At 37.7% G+C, this 22,011-nt stretch overlaps 2 protein-coding genes across 8 annotated transcripts; both read right to left on the minus strand.

The window, feature by feature from the left end:
• Positions 1 to 201: 201 nt before the first annotated feature.
• Positions 202 to 7,371, minus strand: LOC109181500 (ABC transporter G family member 22). 7 transcript variants are annotated; one of them, XM_019331295.1, is made up of 12 exons: positions 7,308 to 7,353; positions 7,153 to 7,166; positions 6,737 to 7,119; positions 4,190 to 4,260; positions 3,285 to 3,517; positions 3,038 to 3,193; positions 2,759 to 2,942; positions 2,317 to 2,625; positions 1,933 to 2,220; positions 1,314 to 1,598; positions 836 to 943; positions 202 to 717 (listed from the first exon to the last, which is right to left on the minus strand). In XM_019331295.1, exons 3-12 carry the CDS (start codon positions 7,110 to 7,112, stop codon positions 496 to 498), a joined length of 2,232 nt encoding a protein of 743 aa, XP_019186840.1. In that variant the 5' UTR covers positions 7,113 to 7,119; positions 7,153 to 7,166; positions 7,308 to 7,353; the 3' UTR covers positions 202 to 495. The 7 variants fall into 7 exon arrangements, 6 of the variants coding, with proteins under 6 accessions (XP_019186840.1, XP_019186839.1, XP_019186843.1 ...); XM_019331294.1 differs by lacking the exon at positions 7,153 to 7,166 and having other exon boundaries at positions 6,737 to 7,132; positions 7,308 to 7,359; XM_019331298.1 differs by lacking the exons at positions 7,153 to 7,166; positions 7,308 to 7,353 and adding an exon at positions 3,904 to 3,953 and having other exon boundaries at positions 6,737 to 6,753.
• Positions 7,372 to 18,564: 11,193 nt separating this feature from the next.
• LOC109181319 (calcium-dependent protein kinase 20-like) lies at positions 18,565 to 21,624 on the minus strand. Its single transcript, XM_019331072.1, has 7 exons — positions 20,669 to 21,624; positions 20,402 to 20,545; positions 20,107 to 20,259; positions 19,808 to 19,923; positions 19,357 to 19,524; positions 18,880 to 19,104; positions 18,565 to 18,790 (listed from the first exon to the last, which is right to left on the minus strand). The coding sequence occupies exons 1-7, from the start codon at positions 21,432 to 21,434 to the stop codon at positions 18,680 to 18,682; spliced, it is 1,683 nt and encodes a 560-aa protein (XP_019186617.1). The 5' UTR covers positions 21,435 to 21,624; the 3' UTR covers positions 18,565 to 18,679.
• Positions 21,625 to 22,011: the final 387 nt, after the last annotated feature.

Here is a 22,011-nt window from a genome sequence, read left to right on the forward strand (position 1 = left end):
AATTTATGTGTACTTTGTAAGGAAGTACTTGGTTCCGAGTTAATTTTTCATCGTTTTCATGTCTTGATGTTTTGATGTAGAGAGGACCGATCCTATGTTTTCGACTTTTTTGTTATAATGTATCATGAACTTTATCTTCCCTTCTTCTGGTTATAGCTTTCAAGCTGCATGCAAAGTGTTCCTGTGAGTCGAGTGATGATATGTTGTCAAACAAATAATAATAATAGCATGAATTTGGTAGTTGACTAGTTGCTGTCAACATTTTTGCCCGAGTTAATACAATAACATGCAAAGTTATCTTTAACGCTACTTTAAACTGTATTAAAACTTCATTCATCTTCCTAAAAGTTCCAAAAACTTGTGCTCAGACATTGGTGCTAGGTTCCCATTTTTTCCCGTGTTGAATCTCAGACAGCTGATCAGATTCCTTGTTTTTCATGGAAGCAGCACGTCTCTGGCTTGTCTTTTTCTTGGAAAACAAAAAGTCTGAATTGTCTAAGCTCGAGATTGGAGCTTCATTCTTCTCAAAGATATGTATGCCAAGAGTCTATAGCCGACAACCATGGCTGCCAGTGCACTTACTTCTTTGACGCCACTGTCTATTTTGACTCCATTAACCGAATTTGTTATTTGTTCATATTGCACCTTCAGGAGGAGCTTGAACGTGTGATAGTTGAAGGAGAGATATCGCAGCCAGGCTATGAATGCGGGTACTGTCTGCAGAACACGGAATCATCGAATTATTAGTCATCTGTTTCAGGTATCTCGGCTGCTTTAGATACTCTTTTTTTTCTCGTGGCATATTAATGAAAATGTGTCAAGTTTTCGTTTTTACCTGTATAAAATATCCACCGGCCAACATGAATGTCATCACTGTAACTGAGGCGAGAGTCGTTGCCCTCTTTAGATCCATTAGTGTGGCCCCGATAGCTAGCCCTAGTCCCTGCAAGAACGTGGAGAGTTTAGGAAATGGTTGCGTTGTAGAAATATCGATCTTAAGCGATAGAGCCTAGCTCAAAGACTCACTATGAATTAATAAGGAAGGCGTAGTTGAGTAGAATTCAAGGTTGAAAAAATCGCTAGGCGCCTGGGGACCGCCTAGGGCGCCTAGAGCGATTAATCGGCGCCTGGGGACCGCCTAGGGCGCCTAGAGCGATTAATCGGCGCCTGGGGACCGCCTAGGGCGCCTAGATCAATTAATCGGCGCCTAGAACGCCTAGGCGGGCGCCTAGGTGGCCGACCGCCTAGCGCCTAATCGGCGCCTAGGCCCAATTTTTGCAACACTGGTAGAATTACTTCTTTTATTTGCATACCTGAGCTGCTACAATACAGAGGAAAACGGTAAGCATGGTTAGGAAGAAGGAAGCAGCATCGCGTTTCAAGCCGGCCATGAAATATACGACGAGAATAAAGAGTACGGGCAGAAATAGGTCGAGTGGTAGATCGCTGGTGGTTCTAGCCACGAAATATGCGCTTAATTGGTACATATCAGCTGCCCGCTCCTTGCTGAGCATAGCCCTTTCTTGAGGGAATGTGAATATCGCTGTGAAGACCGGAAAAAATCCCCAAAAGACAGCGATGAAGAAGAGCAGCCCCGCCTGCAAAGATTGTTGTGGTTGAGAAAAATCCAATCTTTACGTTACAGAGCTAGAGCTTGATATAGCCATACTGTTGAGATATACTATATAAATATAAATGTGCAATCCAACTATCAGCTTAGGCTTTTAGTTGTGATGGAGCACATGCTTCAATTTGGTATCAGAGTCAACCCCATGCCAAAAGTCGTCCACATGTTGCTTAGAACACATCAAAAAGTAATCGGCCCGCACATGTCAGGGGGCGTGTTGAGCATATAATATATAAATATAAATGTGAAATCCAACTATCAGCTTAGACTTTTAGTTGAGATGGAACACATGCTTCAATTCATACCTGATCTTGTAGCTCGGTTGGTTTATCACCTCCGGATTTCCACCAGAGCATTCCCAATATAAGCGCTGTTGCAATAACTTGAGTGATTCTCAACCAGCTGAAGTAATCATGTCTCCGTTCTTTAAGTCCTCGCCAAAACAATATGGAATATTGTTCACACCAGCTTGCACCCCATTCTCGCTTTATGGAACTTACTTTCGACTTCAGTTCTTCATCAATCGGTAGAGGAGCAGAAAGCTTCTTCTTTTCGCTCTCAGCAACTTGAGTCTCGTAAGATTCCACCAGATACTGTGAATTAGAAGAACTCGCTTTATAATTTCTATACTGTTTAAATTTAATTATCTCGAGTTCTGGTCTGATAAAAAAAAAGGGCTGTTATTTCACCTCATGTACGACTGCTGGAGATGGCTTTCCATTTCGTGTTTCTCGCATGGAATTACCCATTTGCACTTTGTCCTCCAGTTCTGATGGAACAGACACATCGTTTATGTTTCCATTTGCCAGGTCTAGCAGGAATTCTGCGGGATTCATCGCAATCAGAGGAACACATCCTATAGACAAAAAGTAATCCAATGCAGCAGATGCCTTCCCGAAGTAAAGCAGGCTTCCTTTGCCAAGAAGAATCAACTTGTCGAACTTGTGGAAGAGCCTGCTGGATGGCTGATGAATCGTGGTAATCACCGTTTTCCCTGCCTGTTTCATCGTTAAATAACATCAGCAAAAACGTAATTTTTCTAGCTTTTCCTGCTAGCTTCTTGACATGTTTTTCTGGGAAATTGAAGTAGGAAAGTAGGAAAGTAGGAGTTGTTTATTCCTTCGGTTTTACCTCTGCTATATCCTGTAAAATCTCGACCATCCTTAGAGCGGTTGTAGAGTCTAATCCAGAAGTAGGTTCATCTAGGAACAGAAGAGATGGATTGATTATTATCTCGTTGCCAATGCACACACGCTTTCTTTCCCCACCTGAAACCCCCCGAACGAATGAGCCTCCAATCATGGTGTCCTGGCACCTGCAAAAATCATCGATCCCTTTCTGATCACCCACAAGCTTAGATCGATCACGGTTTTTTTTTTTTTTTTTTTTTCGTTTTAGTCACACAATTACCTCTCTAGTCCCAGCTCGTAGATGACATCCATGGCTCTACTCTCCTTCTCCTCCTTAGTCAGTTTCTTTGGCAGGCGGAGGCGAGCTGCATAGGTCAACGTCTCTTTCACAGTTAAATGAGGAAACAGAATGTCATCTTGGGTCACAAATCCTATCCTGCAAATTACCCAGATTAGCCATGCATCTACACACATTACCCAGATCGTTTTCTTGAAACTTTCTGCAAATCGAGGATTGTCACTGTTACCTGCTCTTGAGAAACTTGTTATATGGTTGTTCATTGTAAGTAATGGAGCCTCCTGTAGGCTCTCTTATCCTTCCTCCCAACAGGCTCAGAAGAGTTGTCTTTCCACTTCCAGAAGGTCCCATCAATGCCAGAACTTCCCCAGGGTCTACTGCACCACTGATCCCATTCAAAATCTCCTTTTCCTCTGTGGATGTCACACCTTTCAGAACAACCTTGTAGGAAACCTCAGTAAACTGCAGATTTTAGTGAAAAGAACCAAACTTTATTATCCAAACTCATCATAAACATGTTTATGTAGTAGCTAAATGTGGCTAAACACACAAGGAAATTATGCTAGGAGTTGCCCTTTGTGATGATATGATTCTCATCCTACTACCCCTTTGCATAGTTTTTTTTTTTTTTTTTTTTTTTTTTTTAACCCGTGAAAACTATCCGAGAATGTTTCATGGGTAGAACTCAGCTCCTGACTCCTATGTAATAGGTTACAAATCACACAGGAGAGGTAAACCGTATTAGCAGATAAAGGAAAAGTCTTGTACATAAATACCATATGAGATGAGATCCTGTACAAGACTGAACCTGACAGTAACAATCATCAAAGGGGTACACTGTACTGTACTGTTGCGTAGTTGATGTCATGAACAAAAACCTCCATTATCATATCCTTGCCTGCCCAAATACATAGTACGTATCAAATCAAATCCTTGTATACATGTGTACTGTACAGTGTACGTGCCAGGTAAGCAGAGGGTGATGACACCGTGGCATGGCATTCCCGATGACACACACAAAAATAAACCATAATTTCAACACATACAGACAGCCTGCGGCAGCATTCATGCTCAGTATATACGTACATGCATACATACATATATATATATATACACACAACACACATATTTCACCTTGAGAAAGATTGGCATTGTGGGTTCTGCTTGAATCCTCTTCTTGTCTGTTCCTGCTTCAAGATCTTCAGCTGCAAGCATATTTACACGTATTTTGTTTTATACTAAAGTCCAGAATAATATGTAATAAGTATTATAAACATTTTAATATCTTACACAGTTTAATCCAATGTTGTAAAAATTGGCCTAGGCAGATGACTAGGCGTCCCTAGACCGAGGCGATTTCAGTCATATGCGGCTTTTAGTTGGCTGGCCCACTAATTGGCTGACTAGGCGCAGAGTTGGGCGCCTAACTCCGCCTAGTTGGCGCCCAACTAGGCCGAGAGGTATTTTTTATTGCTTGGTTGCTCATCTTCCATATTCCTTCATGTACTTAACAAACCATCTAATATATGTAGTTGACTAGTTTGTGGGATTATAATAGTCTAACAACTCACAGCCCTGAGTGGGAAAAATGGAGACAATATACTCGAATTACTCGACCGCCCAGGAGGCGTCTAAGCGCCACCTAAGCAATCTAGCTACTAGGCGCCCCGGGGCGCCTACTAGCACCTTATGCATCATTGGTTTAATCTAGTATCAAATATTAAAAAGACAAGTTACTCGCCGTTAAAATCAGAGACAACCTTAACTTTGATGTGATTAATGAATAATGATTGAAATCTAACATTCTTGAAGGACAGGACAGCAATCAATACATTTTCATGGTGCTAAAGTCAAACTTTCATGACTAGCTAGGCTAATCTGGTCCTGGTTTCACGCTGGAATTCTACAAATGTAGCGTGGGAGTGAAAATTATAAATTTGAATTTCAGAAGCTAAGGGTCTTTATCGCTCTTGTCCTAAGAGATTGACATTTGTGGAAATATGGTGATGATGAATGGCCGGGGAATTATTCGACAAGAAAAGTGGAATGAATAATTCCTTCAATTATTTCACGCTAGAATTATATGCATATAATGGAGGCCTTTCACATCCATGATTTGCCTACCACACTTACAAATTGAAGCTAAGTTCACCAACTACTTTGAACTATTGTAACCACAAAGAGAATTATTATATATTTGTCAAGAAACTATTGGTGACAAGTGGCTAAAACCCTTACCAATGTTGTTGGGCTCACTGTTTTCGAAAGTTTTTAGGTGTGTATTGACATAAGTAACACTTGTCCTCCACATAATTATGTATATCATAAGGTATAATAGACAAGAAATCATTACCAATAGTATTAATTAGTACAATCATATATAGGGTATATACAATGGTATATGCAGATATGATCAACACTATATAAGTTTCCATAATTTATAAATGTTAATCATTTATCTAATTAAGAAAAGCTATCAATATGCTCGCATGGACAGCTCAACTAGTCATAGGGGTGAAGTTTGGGAAGAATGACCAGAGATTGAGTCTCAGCTCACCAACGATTACGTTACATGGTGAATTTTCACTCAGGCCGTACTTTCTTTCGGGTAGCGGTTCAGGACTTTCCCGTAGACCAAAGAGAGTACTAATTTGACCCCCCCCCCCCCCCCCAAAAAAAAAGAAGAAGAAATAAATGGGGAATTTGATGTATGAAAATGAAGGAAAGGGAAGTTCTTTCACTTTCTCTTCTGGTTGAGACATTATAGAAAACAAAAACATCATCGCTGCATATGAAGTCGAAAGTGGTCCCTCGCCCATTACTTCTCATGATAGTTTTGAAAAGTTTAACGATAATGGCTGTTTTAAATTTGTTGAAATATACATTACATTACATTTACATGCATGCATGCCAGCTTCTGTCATTTTTGCCCTAAAAGTTTGATTGGTTGCTTTAATTTTAGTTTATGTGATGCATATATATATATATATATATATATATATATATATATACTATTAATTTCCCTCAATACATATACTATTAACACCTGTCCGCATGGGCAGCTCAGTTGGTCACAAGTGTGAAGTTCGGGATCAAGTATCACCGGCTGCAGAGAGTTATTATGATTTACATCTTTCCAGATGCTCCGGGCCCTTAGTTGGGGTAAAAACTATTTTACCATAGATGGGGTTATAATCTTAATTATCTCAAATGTAATTATTAGCAAATGCTAAGTGGTGTTGAGTTGAATGCATTTCAGCATCAATATGCCCTCAAGATGAGGGAAAGAGAATAAATACGGCAGTTGTCATCAGTAAGATGACACAAAGACCCTCACAAATTGATATTTTCATATAATATCGACCGTAAACTCCCCCACTTCGGAGGACAATTGGGTCATTCTGGTTTCGCGGTGGAGATGAAGCATGAAAGCTAGCAAGGTGAAGACGAAAGGTGTAGAGAAAAAGCAACTCAAAATATGGAGATAGAAATATAGAATACTAATTTTTTTTTAAATTCTTATTATTATAAATAATATTATCTTAATTATTATCATGATAAGAAAGATATAATATTCACGTAGATATTGTTAAAAAAAAAAAAAAAAAAGATTAGGAGTTCATGCAAATGGAGTGAAAAAGTGAAAAGAAGAGAAATGAAGGAAGGGAAGAGTAGGCTTACGAATATCGTCGTCGCTGAATGGCTTAGAATCGGCGATCTCGTCCGCCGGCACGGTGAAGCCGGTGAAGGAAAAGGAGAAGCCCAAGCTGGCGCTGGAGGCGCGGCTGAGGGCGGCGCCGCTGCTCAAATCATCCAAGTCAAATTTCATCTGAGCGCTTCTCGACTTCCGGATGTGGGTGGAGCTCCGCCCCGGCGACGCCGCCGCCAGCCGCCTGCTCGACTTCCTCGATAGTGTTCCGCCGCCGCTATCCGGAGCTCCCCCGGTCCCGTCCCCCGACGACGCCGGCGACCTCATGGCCGCCATTGCCGCCGCCATCGTCTCCACCAGCTGATCCGACTTCGTCCTCAGCAGACTCGTAGAGCTCGCCTTCTCCATCGATAACCTTCTTCTTCTTCTTCTTCTTCCTTTGGTTTACAAGCAAGATTAATTCTACCACACGCAATAATGCATGATAATAATATGTAGTTTAAATTCCAAAATTATGGGAGTATATATTATATATTATATATGGGGAAGTATAATAATAGTAGGTAATAAATAGCAATGATAAAGAGATGGGATTGGTTGCACCTTAAGGATAGAGAGAGTGTTTGATTTGTAGAGAGAGAGAGAGAGTTCTTGAAGATATGATGTTTCTCAAAGTAGGCACCCTTCCTTTCTTTTTATAGTGGCAATTATAATGGGGAAACTAGCTACTTGGAGTTACATAACTACCCCTCTATCAATTAATCACTACCCTTTGCAAAATTTAGGAGGGGGAGGGGTGTTATAACTTGCAAAGGCTCCAACCAGAAAATATTTGTCAATCTTTAAATACGAGAATTATAAGTTACTCATTCAGCTATCAATTTTGGACTAACTTTTATATCAGTGTAATAATTATGCTTAGCATGTGTGGTGTTGCACCAATTATTGTGGTCATTCGTCCTATCTAATGAAATATTAGGAATCAGACTAACTCATGATGGGTGGTGTTGAATTCTATTTTGTTAAGCGATCGGTAAATTGTACCGCTCACACGGTTATTCAGGAGACCTTTTATGAATAAGGTTGCGGGAAGTGATTTGATACACCCTCATCTTTCTTTGTAAGTTGTCTTCCTCGTGATTTAATGAATTAATTCTTGTTTCTAAAAAAAAACAAGAGTTATTCAAACTCGGAGGCCCATGTGAGTGAGCATGCTTATCTTATGATAAGCATCATTATTAGTAGTATTAAAGACATGCATGGACTGCTGCCACAAGTCCACAACACAACCTAACTAGAGAGGCGTCATCCTTGAACATGTATGTAAACTCTTTTGTGTTCTATTACGATGGTATGTAGTATAAATAGGAATTCCTAGCTTACATGAAACTTGAATTGAATTTAATTTTTACTGCATGTATTTTGTTGTTGTTTTCCCAACAAGTAATTGAGCCCGTAACTTAGAAATTTAAGGAGAGTCCTTGACTCGGTGCTTAAGAATTCACAACTTGTAACCCGAGACCTGTCGACCTGGGACTGAGAAGCTAAAGAACGATGCTCCGAGCAAAATATATATGAAGGATCAAAGCACGACGCAAGAGGCTAAAGGACGGGACCTAGGCAGTGGGCAAGGGCCCCAAGACCGACCTCGAGCGGCTAGCCGACTAGCATATATTTCTGTCTCGAGGCTTGGGTGGTGGACTGTGGCTTGGTCTCTTGGCCCACCACAATGGGGTTTGTTGGACTTTCCTCTTTGTATAAATTACTATTGACTTAACATTACAAAATTATGTTCACTTTTACCAAACAACATTCTTCATAATATTCAAGTATTAATCTGCGAATTATTGCTACACTTATATTGTCTTTTATAGGAAAAAGTTCAAATGCGGCGATGTCCTTAGGTGCGGCGGAATTTCATAATACACCAACAGTGTTAACAACATGCACCAACAGTGTAATAAGGGAAATACACCACAATGAAATGCAAAGAAACACCAAAAAATACACAACAGACCCCAAAAAATACACCATATAACTCAGCCCCACACCCCAATGGTGTATTTCCGAACACTATATGGTATTTTTACTCACACAGTCACACCTAATGGTGTGTTTTTGGTGATGCGTACCTAATTTGTGTGTGTTTTTGTGGTACATTTTCCTAACGTTGATGGTGTATATTTGTTGAACTATTGGTGACGCCGCACCTAAGGACATTGCCGCACTTGAACCTTACTCGTCTTTTATATATATATATATATATATATATATATATATATATATATATAATGAGATAGACATCTCTATCATGTACGAATTATCTCTACCGTTCACGTGTTCGGACGCTTCAATTAATAATTAACTAAAAGTTGTTCTCTTGAGAAGTGTTTGCATATATGCTTCATATTAATTATATTATATTCTACCTCTAATAATTAATCTCTCTCCTTTCAAGATTACCTAATTTCTAATTCATTAGCTGCCGTTTTCAAGCTACTATACATCATCTATGAGGTCACACTCATGATCCGATTCAAGTAGTGAAGTCTCCCATTTGTATTGCCCAAAAAAAGAATTATTATAAAATACATTTATTAGCATAGTGAATGTATTTTGTATTAGTCCGTGGACATTATGTTGCAAATTAAATATCGATCGTGAGAACACAAGATTTTTAGTACCATACGTTATGTTTTCCTTGTTAAGTTACCATTATCTACTTTTCTACCAATTTTGTTGTGTATGTCTTATATATTATTAGAAGATGACAGATGTTGGAATGTACTGAAGTGAAACAAGTGAAGCGGAAAACATAGTAATTTTGTAAATGTGCAGTAGATTAATTAGGGTTACTTATAAATATGATGCTAATAATCCTTGTTAAAAAAATTAGTTAAATTGGCCTTTAAAGTGACTATCGTGTAGTATAATTTTCAACGGTGTCCATTTTTTATATGGATTCTAGCTAGTTTTCCTAAGTGAAGATTATTTTGATATATTATACGTTCAAAATGAATAATGGGGCAATGAAAAATTGAATCTCAAAGGATACCGAGTTGGAAAAATGGAGTTGGGAAAACGTTCAAGAAGCATTTATCTCACATTGAAAAAATAAATATAGGTTGGCAGTATTATATATATAATTCTACTTTTTAAAAAGTTTGAATTCTATAACATAGAGGCTCTGATCTCTCGTGTGCAAAGAGGGAGCGAGGTGTGCAAATCAAATTCGAAAACGGTACGAGTCCAAAAAAATTTTTGGATCCGTGTCATGTATGTGCACTTGTGACCCGAATACTAATCTTCTCTCCCTCAGCTCGCTCTTGTGAACATGCCAAACCACATAATTCATGTGTTATTATATTCTTCGATATCTTGATCTTATTTTTAACAACTCACATATATTGTATGATTAATTGTTATTGCACCATGCATCAATGAGGTGCATACATGTCAAACACGAAATGACTTAGCTTGAAGTTGCTCGGAGTGCACAGGTGTAACTCATTGGTTCAGTAGGTAATATATATTTGGGGGAAGAAATGACATGAAGTTATATATAATAATAACATTATATAGCTAACATATTTTAGTTATATGTGACAGCGATAATCAATTTTTAGTTATATCCTTAGCTTATAAAAGTGAGACAGTGCAACGTATATATTGCATTTATAGTATTATATATTACTTGTGCGTGATTTTCGAGCTGATCGAGCTTTAGTGTTGTCAATTTATAGAACCTTTTAGTCTTAATGGTTTTTAACCTGATTAGGTAGGTGAAGTGCCGGCTTTTATCAATTGGGAGGAAGACGACGCACAAAAATAAAAATGCACCAAGCAATTGCTAGTGAGCTGAGCTTTCCAAGAACCTTCCTCGATCTTCATATATATAGTGAGAGAGGTGATGTTGATGTGGTAAATAATGTGATTCCCACGAATACGTAAGGTTATTGAGGTCGGATCCGGTTTTCAATCCTTTGGTAGTTGCTTGTTGGTTTAAGAGGATGAGCTCGACCGGGGAAGTGACGGTACATGAGGTCAGAGAGTCCCAAGCAGATTAAGGTTTGATAGAATTGTCTAAAAGTACCCCCTCTCCCACCCCCCATCGGTATTTATAGGAGGACTGAGGGGAACACATGTTGGAAGCTCGACATGTGGGGCACGTGTGGCTCATGCAGAGGGATAGATCGGAGGACTTGTCGATTCCCCCACGTGGCTGAAGATTCCTGACGTTCTAGTTTTCTGCCACCGCTTCGCTAGCTTAGAGAAACTGCTGCCTAACCTTCTAAGTGATAGGCCGGGTCAGGTTTTTCAAGCCGCCCGACCTATGATGATCGGGAAAGATCCGGGGTCTAGGCAATAAGACTACTAACCCCACCCCCGGTCGGTGCTTCAAAGTATGGTCGATCCGAGTGATTCTGGGCCGGGAATGATTTCTCTCGGAGACCTGACACCGACCCGGTAACCGTACGGATAAGTCCGAGTATATTCCCTATCAGATGTGAAATCACATACATCACTTACTCTTGAAAAGTAAATATACATTTATAGTGAATTACTCTAGACGGTTCATAATTTAAAATTCTTTTTAATCTTATATGTTCAGGTAACTTTTTTCTAAGTCGTCCCCTCAATTTTTGTGGTGCTAAAAGAATGAATGCATGTCTCTCATAAATATAGTCCATTAATTAATAAGTGAGAGAAGCCTCAAGCATGTGGGTGTGCATACACACATATATAGGGAGAAATGTTTTGCCACAAAAAGCGAAATTCATTCATAGCTCCCACACCTTGACCTGACAAAATAGACCGTGGATGAGTAATCACGGTGACTCAATGGCTACCTGGCCGGTCCATTAGGTGGGAGGACTAGTCTCTAGTGCGAGCTCACTACATTAGATGTAACTTCATTCCACACAACGGTCATTGACTACACAAATCGTAAAACTAACAAAAATGCTGAACGTACAATTGTATTGTTAGGACAAATTATTCGATATAATCTTATCAACATCTTATAATTTCTCTCTCACGCTACATATATATAAACACGCATGATAATGCATGCAAGACTAGACAATGTGTGTCTGAGGTTGCCTCTGAAAGAGGTAAGCAAGTTTTGGAGGGTTGCACAAGTGCCCAACGGAAGGTCCATTGCATGTGCACATTTTCTTGCCCCGTTACGCTGTGGATTTTGGAATCTTTTGGTACGTTATCAGCTTATTACCCATTTATTTGTTCCCTAATGAATTGGCACCATCAAGTATGCACTATTGACTTATGGACCGACGGCAAATTTGAATTTTACGAAAAGAGCTTATTATGCCTTTAATGAATTTTCGGTTAAAAAATATAATTATCTTTTTCACAATATCATTGACGAATTATAAGACAACTTAACTAGTCCAATCATCCAAAATGTAAAACCATGAGGTTTGGCCTAAGAGATCAAATTATTCTACATACCCAGCTCTAAATTAATATATATATATATATATATATATATATATATATATATATATATATATAAAGAAATTTCAAGTAAAACATATATTTTGTTTAACAACATAATTGTTTTTTTTTTTTTTTAACATTTGTTAATTTAATTAACTAAGTTTAATAATTGAGGTCACTCCAATTATACTCAGAAGGTCAAATTTTATTTGTTTTTTACTGGGAATTCAATTCCCCATGGAAGTTGACAGTTCTTAATAGACATGAATACATGCAGCGTAGGTATTAGGTTATTTTCATGTTGACATTAGTACTTTCCGATTCCAATTTTTCATTTTTTTCTTAATTACGGTACGTAGTACTTCATTCCCATCTTTCATTCAGTACATAGGTACATATATACTTGTACGTTCATTACATGAAAATATTTACATCTTAATATTGTCAGATCCTCTTACATTTTTGTTCACTATAAAATCAAAAATCGTCAAAACATATTGATTGATTGTAAATTGATCAGGTTCTAAACATGGTCCAATCTTTCTAAAAGTATATATGGTAAGAAATCGTCCCAAATCTCTCTTTCCTTTCGTGAAAAACACGTCATGGAAACTTTGGAAGAATGACCAGGGATCGAGTCTCACCAGCGGCAGTGTGGAAGCAACCTCTTAAAGTGAGGGGGCTCCTTGTGCGCAGTGAGCACCGGTCTAGTCTTTGTGGTTCATGTTCAGTTGAGTCACCATGATTTACAACCTCCCACATGCTCTGTCGGACCGGGATGTGGGGGACCCTTAAGGTTGGGGTTCAACCTTTTTGGAAGAATAATAATTGAGGCATAACAATGAGTTTTATAATGTAGGAATAAGAATGAGTGTTTTATATTTGTGGATAAAAAATTAATGGGAGAAAAAATAAAATAAAAAATCAAGTGGATGAGATGACTTGGTTGACACGTTTCAGCAGGGAGATGGAACTGCGGTGACCAACCATGAGGCAAAAGACAAACGCCTTTATCAAAACCCACCAAAAATGTCCTTTTGGGTTCGCTTTGTCGTCCCAACCACCGTGGCCCCTCCGCCTCCGCCACCCCATTTCATCCTTTCAATATAATATTCTAAATTAAACCCTAACCTAAAGTCACTTCATCACAAATGCCTACATGACTAATTCAACAGCTGGATGACATTTTCATTATGCTAGGCTTGAGTTGAATATGGATGTAAAATCATTGTTCCCAAAAGGTTGAATCCTACAGAACATTTGAGATGGTGTAAATCATTTAAACACAGAGCTAGACGGTCCTTTCAGTGTCGCTGGTGTAAATCACTTAAACACAGAGGCTAGACAGTCTATTCACTGCTGTTGGTGAGACTAGATCTCAAGTCATTGTTATTAAACTTCATTCATGTGATCAACTGAGCTACTCATGCGAGCTTGATGTAAAATCATAAGTGGTGGGTTGAGTGCAGTTCACTAGAATATGTGTTATATATTAGTGTTAATGTATGTGCCAGCCTAACTTAGACGGCATGCGTAGATAGCTGAATAGGATTTGTATGTAAAAATGTTAAAAGGAGGAATTAGAAGTTTTTTTAGTCACCAAGACTATGATTTAATGGTACCTAGGTTGGATTTCTATTTGAAAAGTTGTGAGTTCAAGCCTTGGTGGAGGTGTTATTGGTTCTCAACTTCTTTAGTTGATGAATGATCGTTTCGAACATAATGACTAGTCTTTTTTTGGGTGTAGGTATTTCTTTTAAATGAGATACCTGGTCTGGAGATTTAAGGCTACTCCATACTCAAAGTCAAGATCGAACCCTTAACATTTGATTAAGGATGGATGAGTCATTTCCACTCAACTACAGTTAATTAAAAAAAAATCCTTATATTCACGCTCTCCACCTCTTTTGCTACTCGCTCAATATTAGTAGCTTGGGACCGATATGTACTATTTGATATAGTTATGTTTGATTGATATGTAGTAGATTAGTCAATTTATAAACGGAAGGATACCCAGTTGGTACAACCTAACAAACAATTGGGCATGAGACTTGAATTCAACACTCAGCACTCGGGACATAACTAGTCAGTCTTAGCACCCTAGCTAATTATTCTTCCATAACCTCTCATTAATTAGCCATAAATATATTCACTGAATTACCCATAAAACCTATTCATTGTCCATAAATCTCATTAACTACCCATTAAATATCCCATTTTTGTAAGGAGCCTACTCACCATCTGCATTACTCTCTCTTCTACTATAGTGAATTGAGAGACCTCAACCGACCTCCATCCGAAGAAGACACCATACTATACAAAAATGCCTACAAAATAGTGAATTTTTGATTTGACACCATCAAAAAATGCTCATAATTTTTACCTTTCGATTTTCACGTTAAAATTCTTGTCTCTATTTATTTTTTTACATTTTATTTCTTATTTGATCGGTTATGTTGACCTACCGAGTAGTCACAAAACCAATATGGACAACTAATAATATGTATTTTTAAAGTATTCAATCACTGGTGACTCTTTAAAATACTTGATACTAAATGCATGTGTGATTAAAGATGGATGATATAATTGAAGAGTGATGGAAAATGCACAAAAAGGTTTATTCATATGAGATGATGTTAGTTCAGATTAAATCAAACAAAAATGGGAAAGAAAATTTTAAAATAAATAGTGAGAATAAAAATAAGAAAGGGCGTGGCGGGCTTGTATGTCTCGCTTTTTTAGTGTTTGATGGAAGGGCGGTGCCGCCCGGGCGAGGGAACGGCACGTGACAGGGACCTCACTGCTGGGGCTCTGTTTGTTTGATTGCCATAACGGGTCGGGCCGGGCCATAGTTCCGATGGAAAATCAATGGAAAAAGACACCAAAAGGTTCAACAATTATTTCGTGCAACTTTCGTAGTTAAGCGCCACGTGTTGGGTCCAACCAACGCAGGGCTGATCGAAGCCTATGAGTCACCACCGTGGCGATGCTGACACGTGGCGGCCGTATCTTTGTAAGCCGGGTAACACTAGCATTGGGTTAGGTTTGGTGAGTAGACTGTTTAAATATGTCAAAATATTAAATATAAATTGTAATAAAAAGATTCTATGCGAAAGATTCGATTAAGAAGATATTAACAAGAATTGAATTTATAATTTTTTTTATACCTGAATTATATTTCATGCACTAAATTAATTTTTCAGGACTTTATACTTATTATTTTGGTTAATATTTTAACATTATAATTCAAATACATGTTTTTTTAAAGCAAAGCCTAAATTTCTAAATACTTCACAATGGTTAGTTAGAAATATTAAGTCTTTGAGTAGTGAAATCTCTATAATATTACAAAAAGTTTAACGACATTTATTCTCATACAATATATGACGCGGTATGATAACTTGAGAGTTAATTGTTATTAGTTGAAGGGAGGAGAAAGAATTGGGATGAAATACAAGTAGTCATCTATCTATCTATCCATGAAGGTGGATGCAAGTTGATGATGATTGTGAAGATTCAAGAAAAGTTAGCTCTTGGTAGTACTATAAAACTTGGCCAAAAAAGGTTAGGAAGCCCATTATTATGAAAAGGAATACTTTTCCCAAGGATGACAAGCAAGTTTGAGGTAATTAAAGTCATAATATGGGGAGAGGATTGAAATGGACAACATAGTAGTTAAGTTAAAAGAGGTGAGTTGTCTTAATAGTGCATGGAAAAACAACGACACATGTTGTGCATGACTGCGTGTGTGTGTAATATATATATATATAGAAGGGTGATCACATGTGGCCATGTTGTTAGGTGTGGTCATATGGTCAGTTATAGGCCATTAGATTAGATAGATCCAATGAATCATATTAATCAAGATTCTTCTAGTATTTTCGCGCACATTCTCCTACCCAGCGAACTGCAAGGGTAAACTCGTCATAAAGCACCGGAATATGAAAAATCACATTGTTATGTGTTTTATTACACTATTGGTGCATGTTGTCAACATTGTTGGTGTATTCTGGAACTCGGCCGCCACTGTAATTACCATAACACGGGTATACACCATTGGTGTGTTTCACTATGGTGTATTTTATTACACTATTGGTGCATGTTGTCAACACTGTTGGTGTATTCTGGAATCTGCCCGCTATAAATGACCATTGTAATTACCATAACACCCCCACTTACCAAAACGCGCAAAAATTCTCAGAATTACCACTGTCGTTAGATTAAACTGATTCAACGACACAGATACGACCACACACCGCCACACCTAATGACATGATCACATATGAGTGCTCTTCTATATATATATATATATATATATATATATATATATATATATATATAGCTAGCTATGATGTGATCTATCAAGAAAGGGTTGTTGATGTTCCATGAAGAAAAAGGGGGAACCAAGCATACTTTTCCATCACCCACTTGCATTGCATGCAATGCATGTCTTTTTCTTCTCTTATATTCTAGTATTCTACCATGTTGCTAAACCATGGTCATATATATTAATTAAAGTTCCTTAAAAATTAATTATATTAATTACTTCATGTGATGAGGGGTACTTTGTTTTTGAGATATTTCATATGTAAAATTGTATACTATATATGTTTTCGGTGGCTTAATTGCTATCCTCCAAATAATTCAATGGTTTGTTTTTACATTTTTTCTAAAAAATAATACTTTATCATCATTGTTCATCTAAGAAATAGGTCCACAACAAGAAAATATATCTTAAAATATTAAATTATCACTTACAAGAAATGAAATTCCAAATGAAGAGATCCTTATAACTGAAGAGAGTTTGTAAGATGAGAAAATGCTTATAACTAGAGATAGAGAGAAATGAACGAGAGTGTGCGTTGAGAAGATGATTTTCAAAGATATCATATAGGTCCTGTTTGGTAAGATAGTTAGACTATCGGTCAATTTTGATTTATTTGACCACTATTAATTATTTGACTTGGTTAAAAATCAATATAAATATTTGGTTAATTAGCTTTTTATAATTTCAAAATGCTAAAATGTAAAAAGCTGTTCAAAGTAATTTTTTCAATTAGCTTTTTTTTTTAAAAAAAATTATACCAAACAACTATCAACTAATACCTAATTTACCAAACAAATTTCTATAATCAGCTAATGTTATCAACTAGTTATACATTCTAATTAATCCAATCAGCTAACAACTATCCGTTAACAATCATTTATCAAACATGACGACTTTTTAGTGAGGAGATGGAAGATTCTTAGTAAGAGAATTCGAGTTAAGGATTAAATTAGAGAAAGAGATCAGATGACCAAGTAGTTAATTAGAGATTAAAAAATGACAAACAAAAATTTCAGTTAAGATTGAGCTTTAATTTGAGTCTGTTATTTCTCCAAGTACAACCAATATGCTACAAAATATATATATATATATATATATATATATATATATATATATATATATATATATAAGGGGCAGAGTTGAACTTTCCCCTTTTTTGTTGGAATCATCAAGATAACAGCTGAATTGCACAAAAGACAGATGGATTGACTTAGTGGCCCACAACACATAATATATAGTGAGTGGTGTAGACTCTAAAGCTTAGGTAAAAAGCGCACTTCTATTTTAAACTTCCTTTCTTTCACCCTCTCCTTTTCAAATTATGAAAGAGAGTTGAAAAGTGGATGGATGGTTGTGGTGAAAGATAAAGGAAGTTAGGTTAAGGTTCATGTGCATTCATCCATTCAGACCTATACATACATGAGGGAGAACCATAAAAGTAATTGACCGACATTAGTTTCCTGTAGCGTTCTCGACTCCAGTATGTTTATAATTTCGACTCTCAACAGAAACAGTCTATTAACCTGGATCTTCTTGAGTTGAGAATGTTAGTTATGAATAACCTAAGCTAATTTACCTTATACGGTATACAAACACAATGACACAGGGCAAGAAGCAAGCATCACTCTTTATGGCCCAAACAAAACAAAACATTATCCACTGCACATGTGGTCTGACTTTAATCCTATCTGGGAAATGGGACAGCATCCACTAACACAAAGAGGAAAATGGAATCCCCCAATTAAAGAAATGTTGTTACAGCACTCAGGATTTGACATAGGACCTAACAGAAAATAAAAATGCATCACATATTGGTGGGTTTTTGATCACCAAACCGTAACTTCTGCAAATATCATGACTGGAAAAAACATTATCTCAGAAATCTTCATATTCATGGCGACATGTTCATCATATAGTATACAGAAAAACAAGCACTGGGCTTAATCCCTACCCTGATCAGGAAGAGTGGTGAAAAGTGAAAAGTTTGTGTGTATAATTTAGAGTAAAAACGATTATGCAATTATGAACATGGTTTCCTAAACCTGATACAGAAAAGGGAATGCTAACAAGAAAAAAACAAAAAGAATCTACCCGGCCTCTCCAAAATGCCGGACTAATCTTTACAAGTGTAGGCCACTTACATGTGTGATTGATTAATGATACAGAACTCGTCGTGAGACTGTGGAGATCACGTTTTACGCGAACCTAGTGCACTGCTTATGCTCTTCTGTAACCCCTTCATGCTAAAGTCAGTATCTTTCATCATTAACACAAATTCATTGTAATCAATGTGCCCATCCTGGAGAGAATAAATGGCAACAGAAAAGTGAGAGAGATCTCTAGTATTGTTCATTCATATTGCAGTATATCAAGATTGCAGTTACATACATTATCCTGATCAACTTCATTGATAATTTCATCAAGAGGAACATCTTCCAAACCGAACTTCTCACAGGCCTGTTGGAGCTCTTCTTTTGAAATGTATCCACTCCCATCTTTGTCAAAGTAAGCGAAAGCTGCTACCAGATGATCCTCCTTCTGTACTTTGTTTACATGAAGCATAGCTGCTACAAACTCTCCATAGTCAATGGTTCCGCTGTTATCAATATCTGCCTGCATATAGTCGATAAATAAGTAAAATTCTTTACGTGTTTAACAATCATCAGCAAACTCCAGGACTTGGCCTCTAAACCAAGCTCAACCTTCAATGGTAATGGAGTTTGGAACAAAGAAATCATTTCAGTAAACAGACATTCGATTTCTACAGGCAGATAGAAGTAAATTAGTTTCACAGAAGTTTAACAAATAGAGATCGAGGTGTATATTCAAGAAAGATATAGCAGAAGAAAAATAGTTTGTAATTACAGCTTGCATTAAACTAAATATTTCTGACTCCTTGAGATTGGCGCCCGCTTTCTCCAAGCCCTTTTGGAGTTCCTCCATTGTAATGTGTCCACTATTATCTGCGTCTATCATTTTGAACATCTGCTTGAGTCCTGCAATTTCCTCATCAGAGAGGTTCTCTGCAATGACCTAAAGATTTGCAAGAACAAAAAGCATTTGAAACGCTTAATCATATAAAAGAACAGAACGGTTTCTTCAATTTTTCATTTCTTTTGTTCCCTTTCCGATTGGCACACTAATTGTTGTTACCTTCAGACCCAGGTCTTCATGAAGTGACCAACTAAAGGTAACTTTGCAATCGGCATACTTTTCTTTAAATGCTCAAAATAGCATCATTGCAGATTTGCAGATATCCAACCAACAGTCTAATGTTCACAGTAGTTAAATATCTGAAAATGTTCAAAGAACATACTCTAATGGCTATCTTTTTCAATTTGTTCATGGCAGAAAATTGCTTCAGGCGACTTATAACCGCAGAATCAATAGGCTTATCTGGAGCCACGCCACCTACACGAACCCAAGGATGGCCTGCAATTATGTAATAATAACATCAAACAAACATCATTCTTTTAGGAACTTAGTTCATCTCTTATAACGTTAAACGAGAAAAATGGGGAAAAGAAGTCAATACACCTCCATAAACATCTGCAGAAGTACAAAACTGATGATAAGAGCAGGAAGGGTCAAGTCTAGAGAATAATGCAGACTTACAAAGAACTTCATTCGCTGTCAGCCGCTTTTTGGGGTCACGAACAAGCATTTTCCTGACAAGATCTTTTGCACTATCTGAAATACTTGGCCAAGGTTCAGATACAAAGTCAAGTTCCCCTTTCAAAACTTGTTCAAATATTCCTTGCTCAGTTTCTGATCCAGGAGACCAGGATATCAAATTGCATATGAGTGGAAAGTATATATATATATATATATATATATATATACATTAATTGTTACATTTGAGACATAAATCCCAAAATAATTGCACAGAGTTCATGAACAAAGTGTTTACCATCCCAAAATGGTGGCACCCCACATAACAGAATATAGATAATGACTCCAGCACTCCAAATATCACAAGCTTGACCATACAACTTTTGCAAAACTTCTGGGGCTACATAGAAAGGGCTTCCAACTACATCAATGAAGGTTTCACCTGAGTTCATGAATATTGATCTTGATTCTCATCAATTATATAAAGGCCAGTCAAACAATGCTGAAGAAACATTAAACTTTTCCTTGTTGGCAATATTATCAAATCTTTAATCAAGAATAATACCTGGGTTGAAGAACACTGAGAGCCCAAAATCAATGGTCTTGAGGGGGGCCTCCTCTTCGTCGTCGATAAAAAGAAAATTCTCAGGCTTAAAGTCCCTATGCATGACCCCCAAAGAGTGGCAAGCTTGCACAACACCTACAATAACCCTGGCAAGGTCTGCAGCCTTCTTCTCAGTGTAATGCCCCCTCTGTATAATCCTATCGAAAAGCTCTCCCCCGGCACAAAGCTCCATCACAACATGAACTGCAACAGCATCCTCATAAGCCCCCACAATCTGAATCACATTGGGGTGCCCTGCCAAGTGGTGCATTATCTGAATCTCCCTCCTAACATCCTCCACATCCTCCTCAGAAGTCAGTTTCCTCTTGGCAATGGTTTTGCAGGCAAACTCCTTCCTACTGGCCTTCTCAATACACAGATATGTTGTCCCAAATTGCCCTTGCCCTAATTTCTTCCCTATTATATAAGTCTCCTTTATGTTCCCTGTCTTCCTCCCCAGAACAGAATCAACCTGAAGCCCTATACTTGATACTCGCCTAATATGGCCATGCTTCGAGGATTTAGCCCCCTCACAGGAAACCTGGGAATCAGATCTATTACCCTCACCGGAAACCTGTGAAAGCTCGTTGCCTGGGCTATTGGAATCTCCATTAATGGAGCCAGAGAGATCTTGATCCGATTGCCGGCCTTTCCACACAGCACCGGTCACGGATTGTAAGAAGCCATTGCTAGGCTGTTTCGGTGCTGCAGAATTATTATTCCCCATCAAAGCCTAAAATCGCCAAAATTAAACCTTAAACTCCTAAATTTTTTGAATTTCACCAACACCTAACGATCCCATCATATCCTGTTCAATATAGTATGCTCAGATTCAATACAAAGCAGCTCCAATAGAGCCAAAAATTCAATCTTTGTGATGAATCGAGGAATCGGTTCACCAAAATATCGTAAATTTCTGACTAGGTATTCCAAATCCAAACGTGGCCGAGTGAGAAATTTGATGAATTTCACAAAAAATAGCTAATGAATCCAAAAAAAAAAAAAAAAAAAAAATTGAGCTATACCCAATTATTAACAATAAACGAAGAAAAAAAGCATGATTGAAAGAAATATGTTAAAGAAAAACAAAAGGAAATATAAAAGGGAGAGTCTGAAATATGAGGAGCGATGAAGCGAGGAGCATAGTACACGAAGAAGAAAAGGATCGATAAATCTGAAATGCATGCGTGCATGCATGGAGGTGATTTTCTTTTAAATTTCATTGGAATGTCGATTGGGCCTTGTGCATAGCCCAAGTTAGATGGCCCAACTATCTTTAGGTCCAAAAGGCATCGGCTCAACTA

This window comes from Ipomoea nil, unplaced genomic scaffold (genome assembly GCF_001879475.1).
Source record: "Ipomoea nil cultivar Tokyo-kokei standard unplaced genomic scaffold, Asagao_1.1 scaffold1043, whole genome shotgun sequence".
In the NCBI taxonomy this organism is placed as follows: Eukaryota; Viridiplantae; Streptophyta; class Magnoliopsida; order Solanales; family Convolvulaceae; genus Ipomoea; species Ipomoea nil.

Excerpts from the sequence above, each read along its gene's own strand:
- LOC109181319 (XM_019331072.1), bottom strand. The coding sequence starts at position 21,434 with ATGGGGAATAATAATTCTGCAGCACCGAAACAGCCTAGCAATGGCTTC. Across the intron at positions 20,546-20,668 it reads CTCAGTGTTCTTCAACCCAG|GTGAAACCTTCATTGATGTA; the intron begins GTATTATTCTTG and ends TCATGAACTCAG. Across the intron at positions 20,260-20,401 it reads GGTGCCACCATTTTGGGATG|AAACTGAGCAAGGAATATTT; the intron begins GTAAACACTTTG and ends CTCCTGGATCAG.
- LOC109181500 (XM_019331293.1), bottom strand. The coding sequence starts at position 7,112 with ATGGAGAAGGCGAGCTCTACGAGTCTGCTGAGGACGAAGTCGGATCAG. Across the intron at positions 3,194-3,284 it reads AACAAGTTTCTCAAGAGCAG|GATAGGATTTGTGACCCAAG; the intron begins GTAACAGTGACA and ends GGTAATTTGCAG. Across the intron at positions 2,626-2,758 it reads TTTTACAGGATATAGCAGAG|GCAGGGAAAACGGTGATTAC; the intron begins GTAAAACCGAAG and ends ACGATGAAACAG.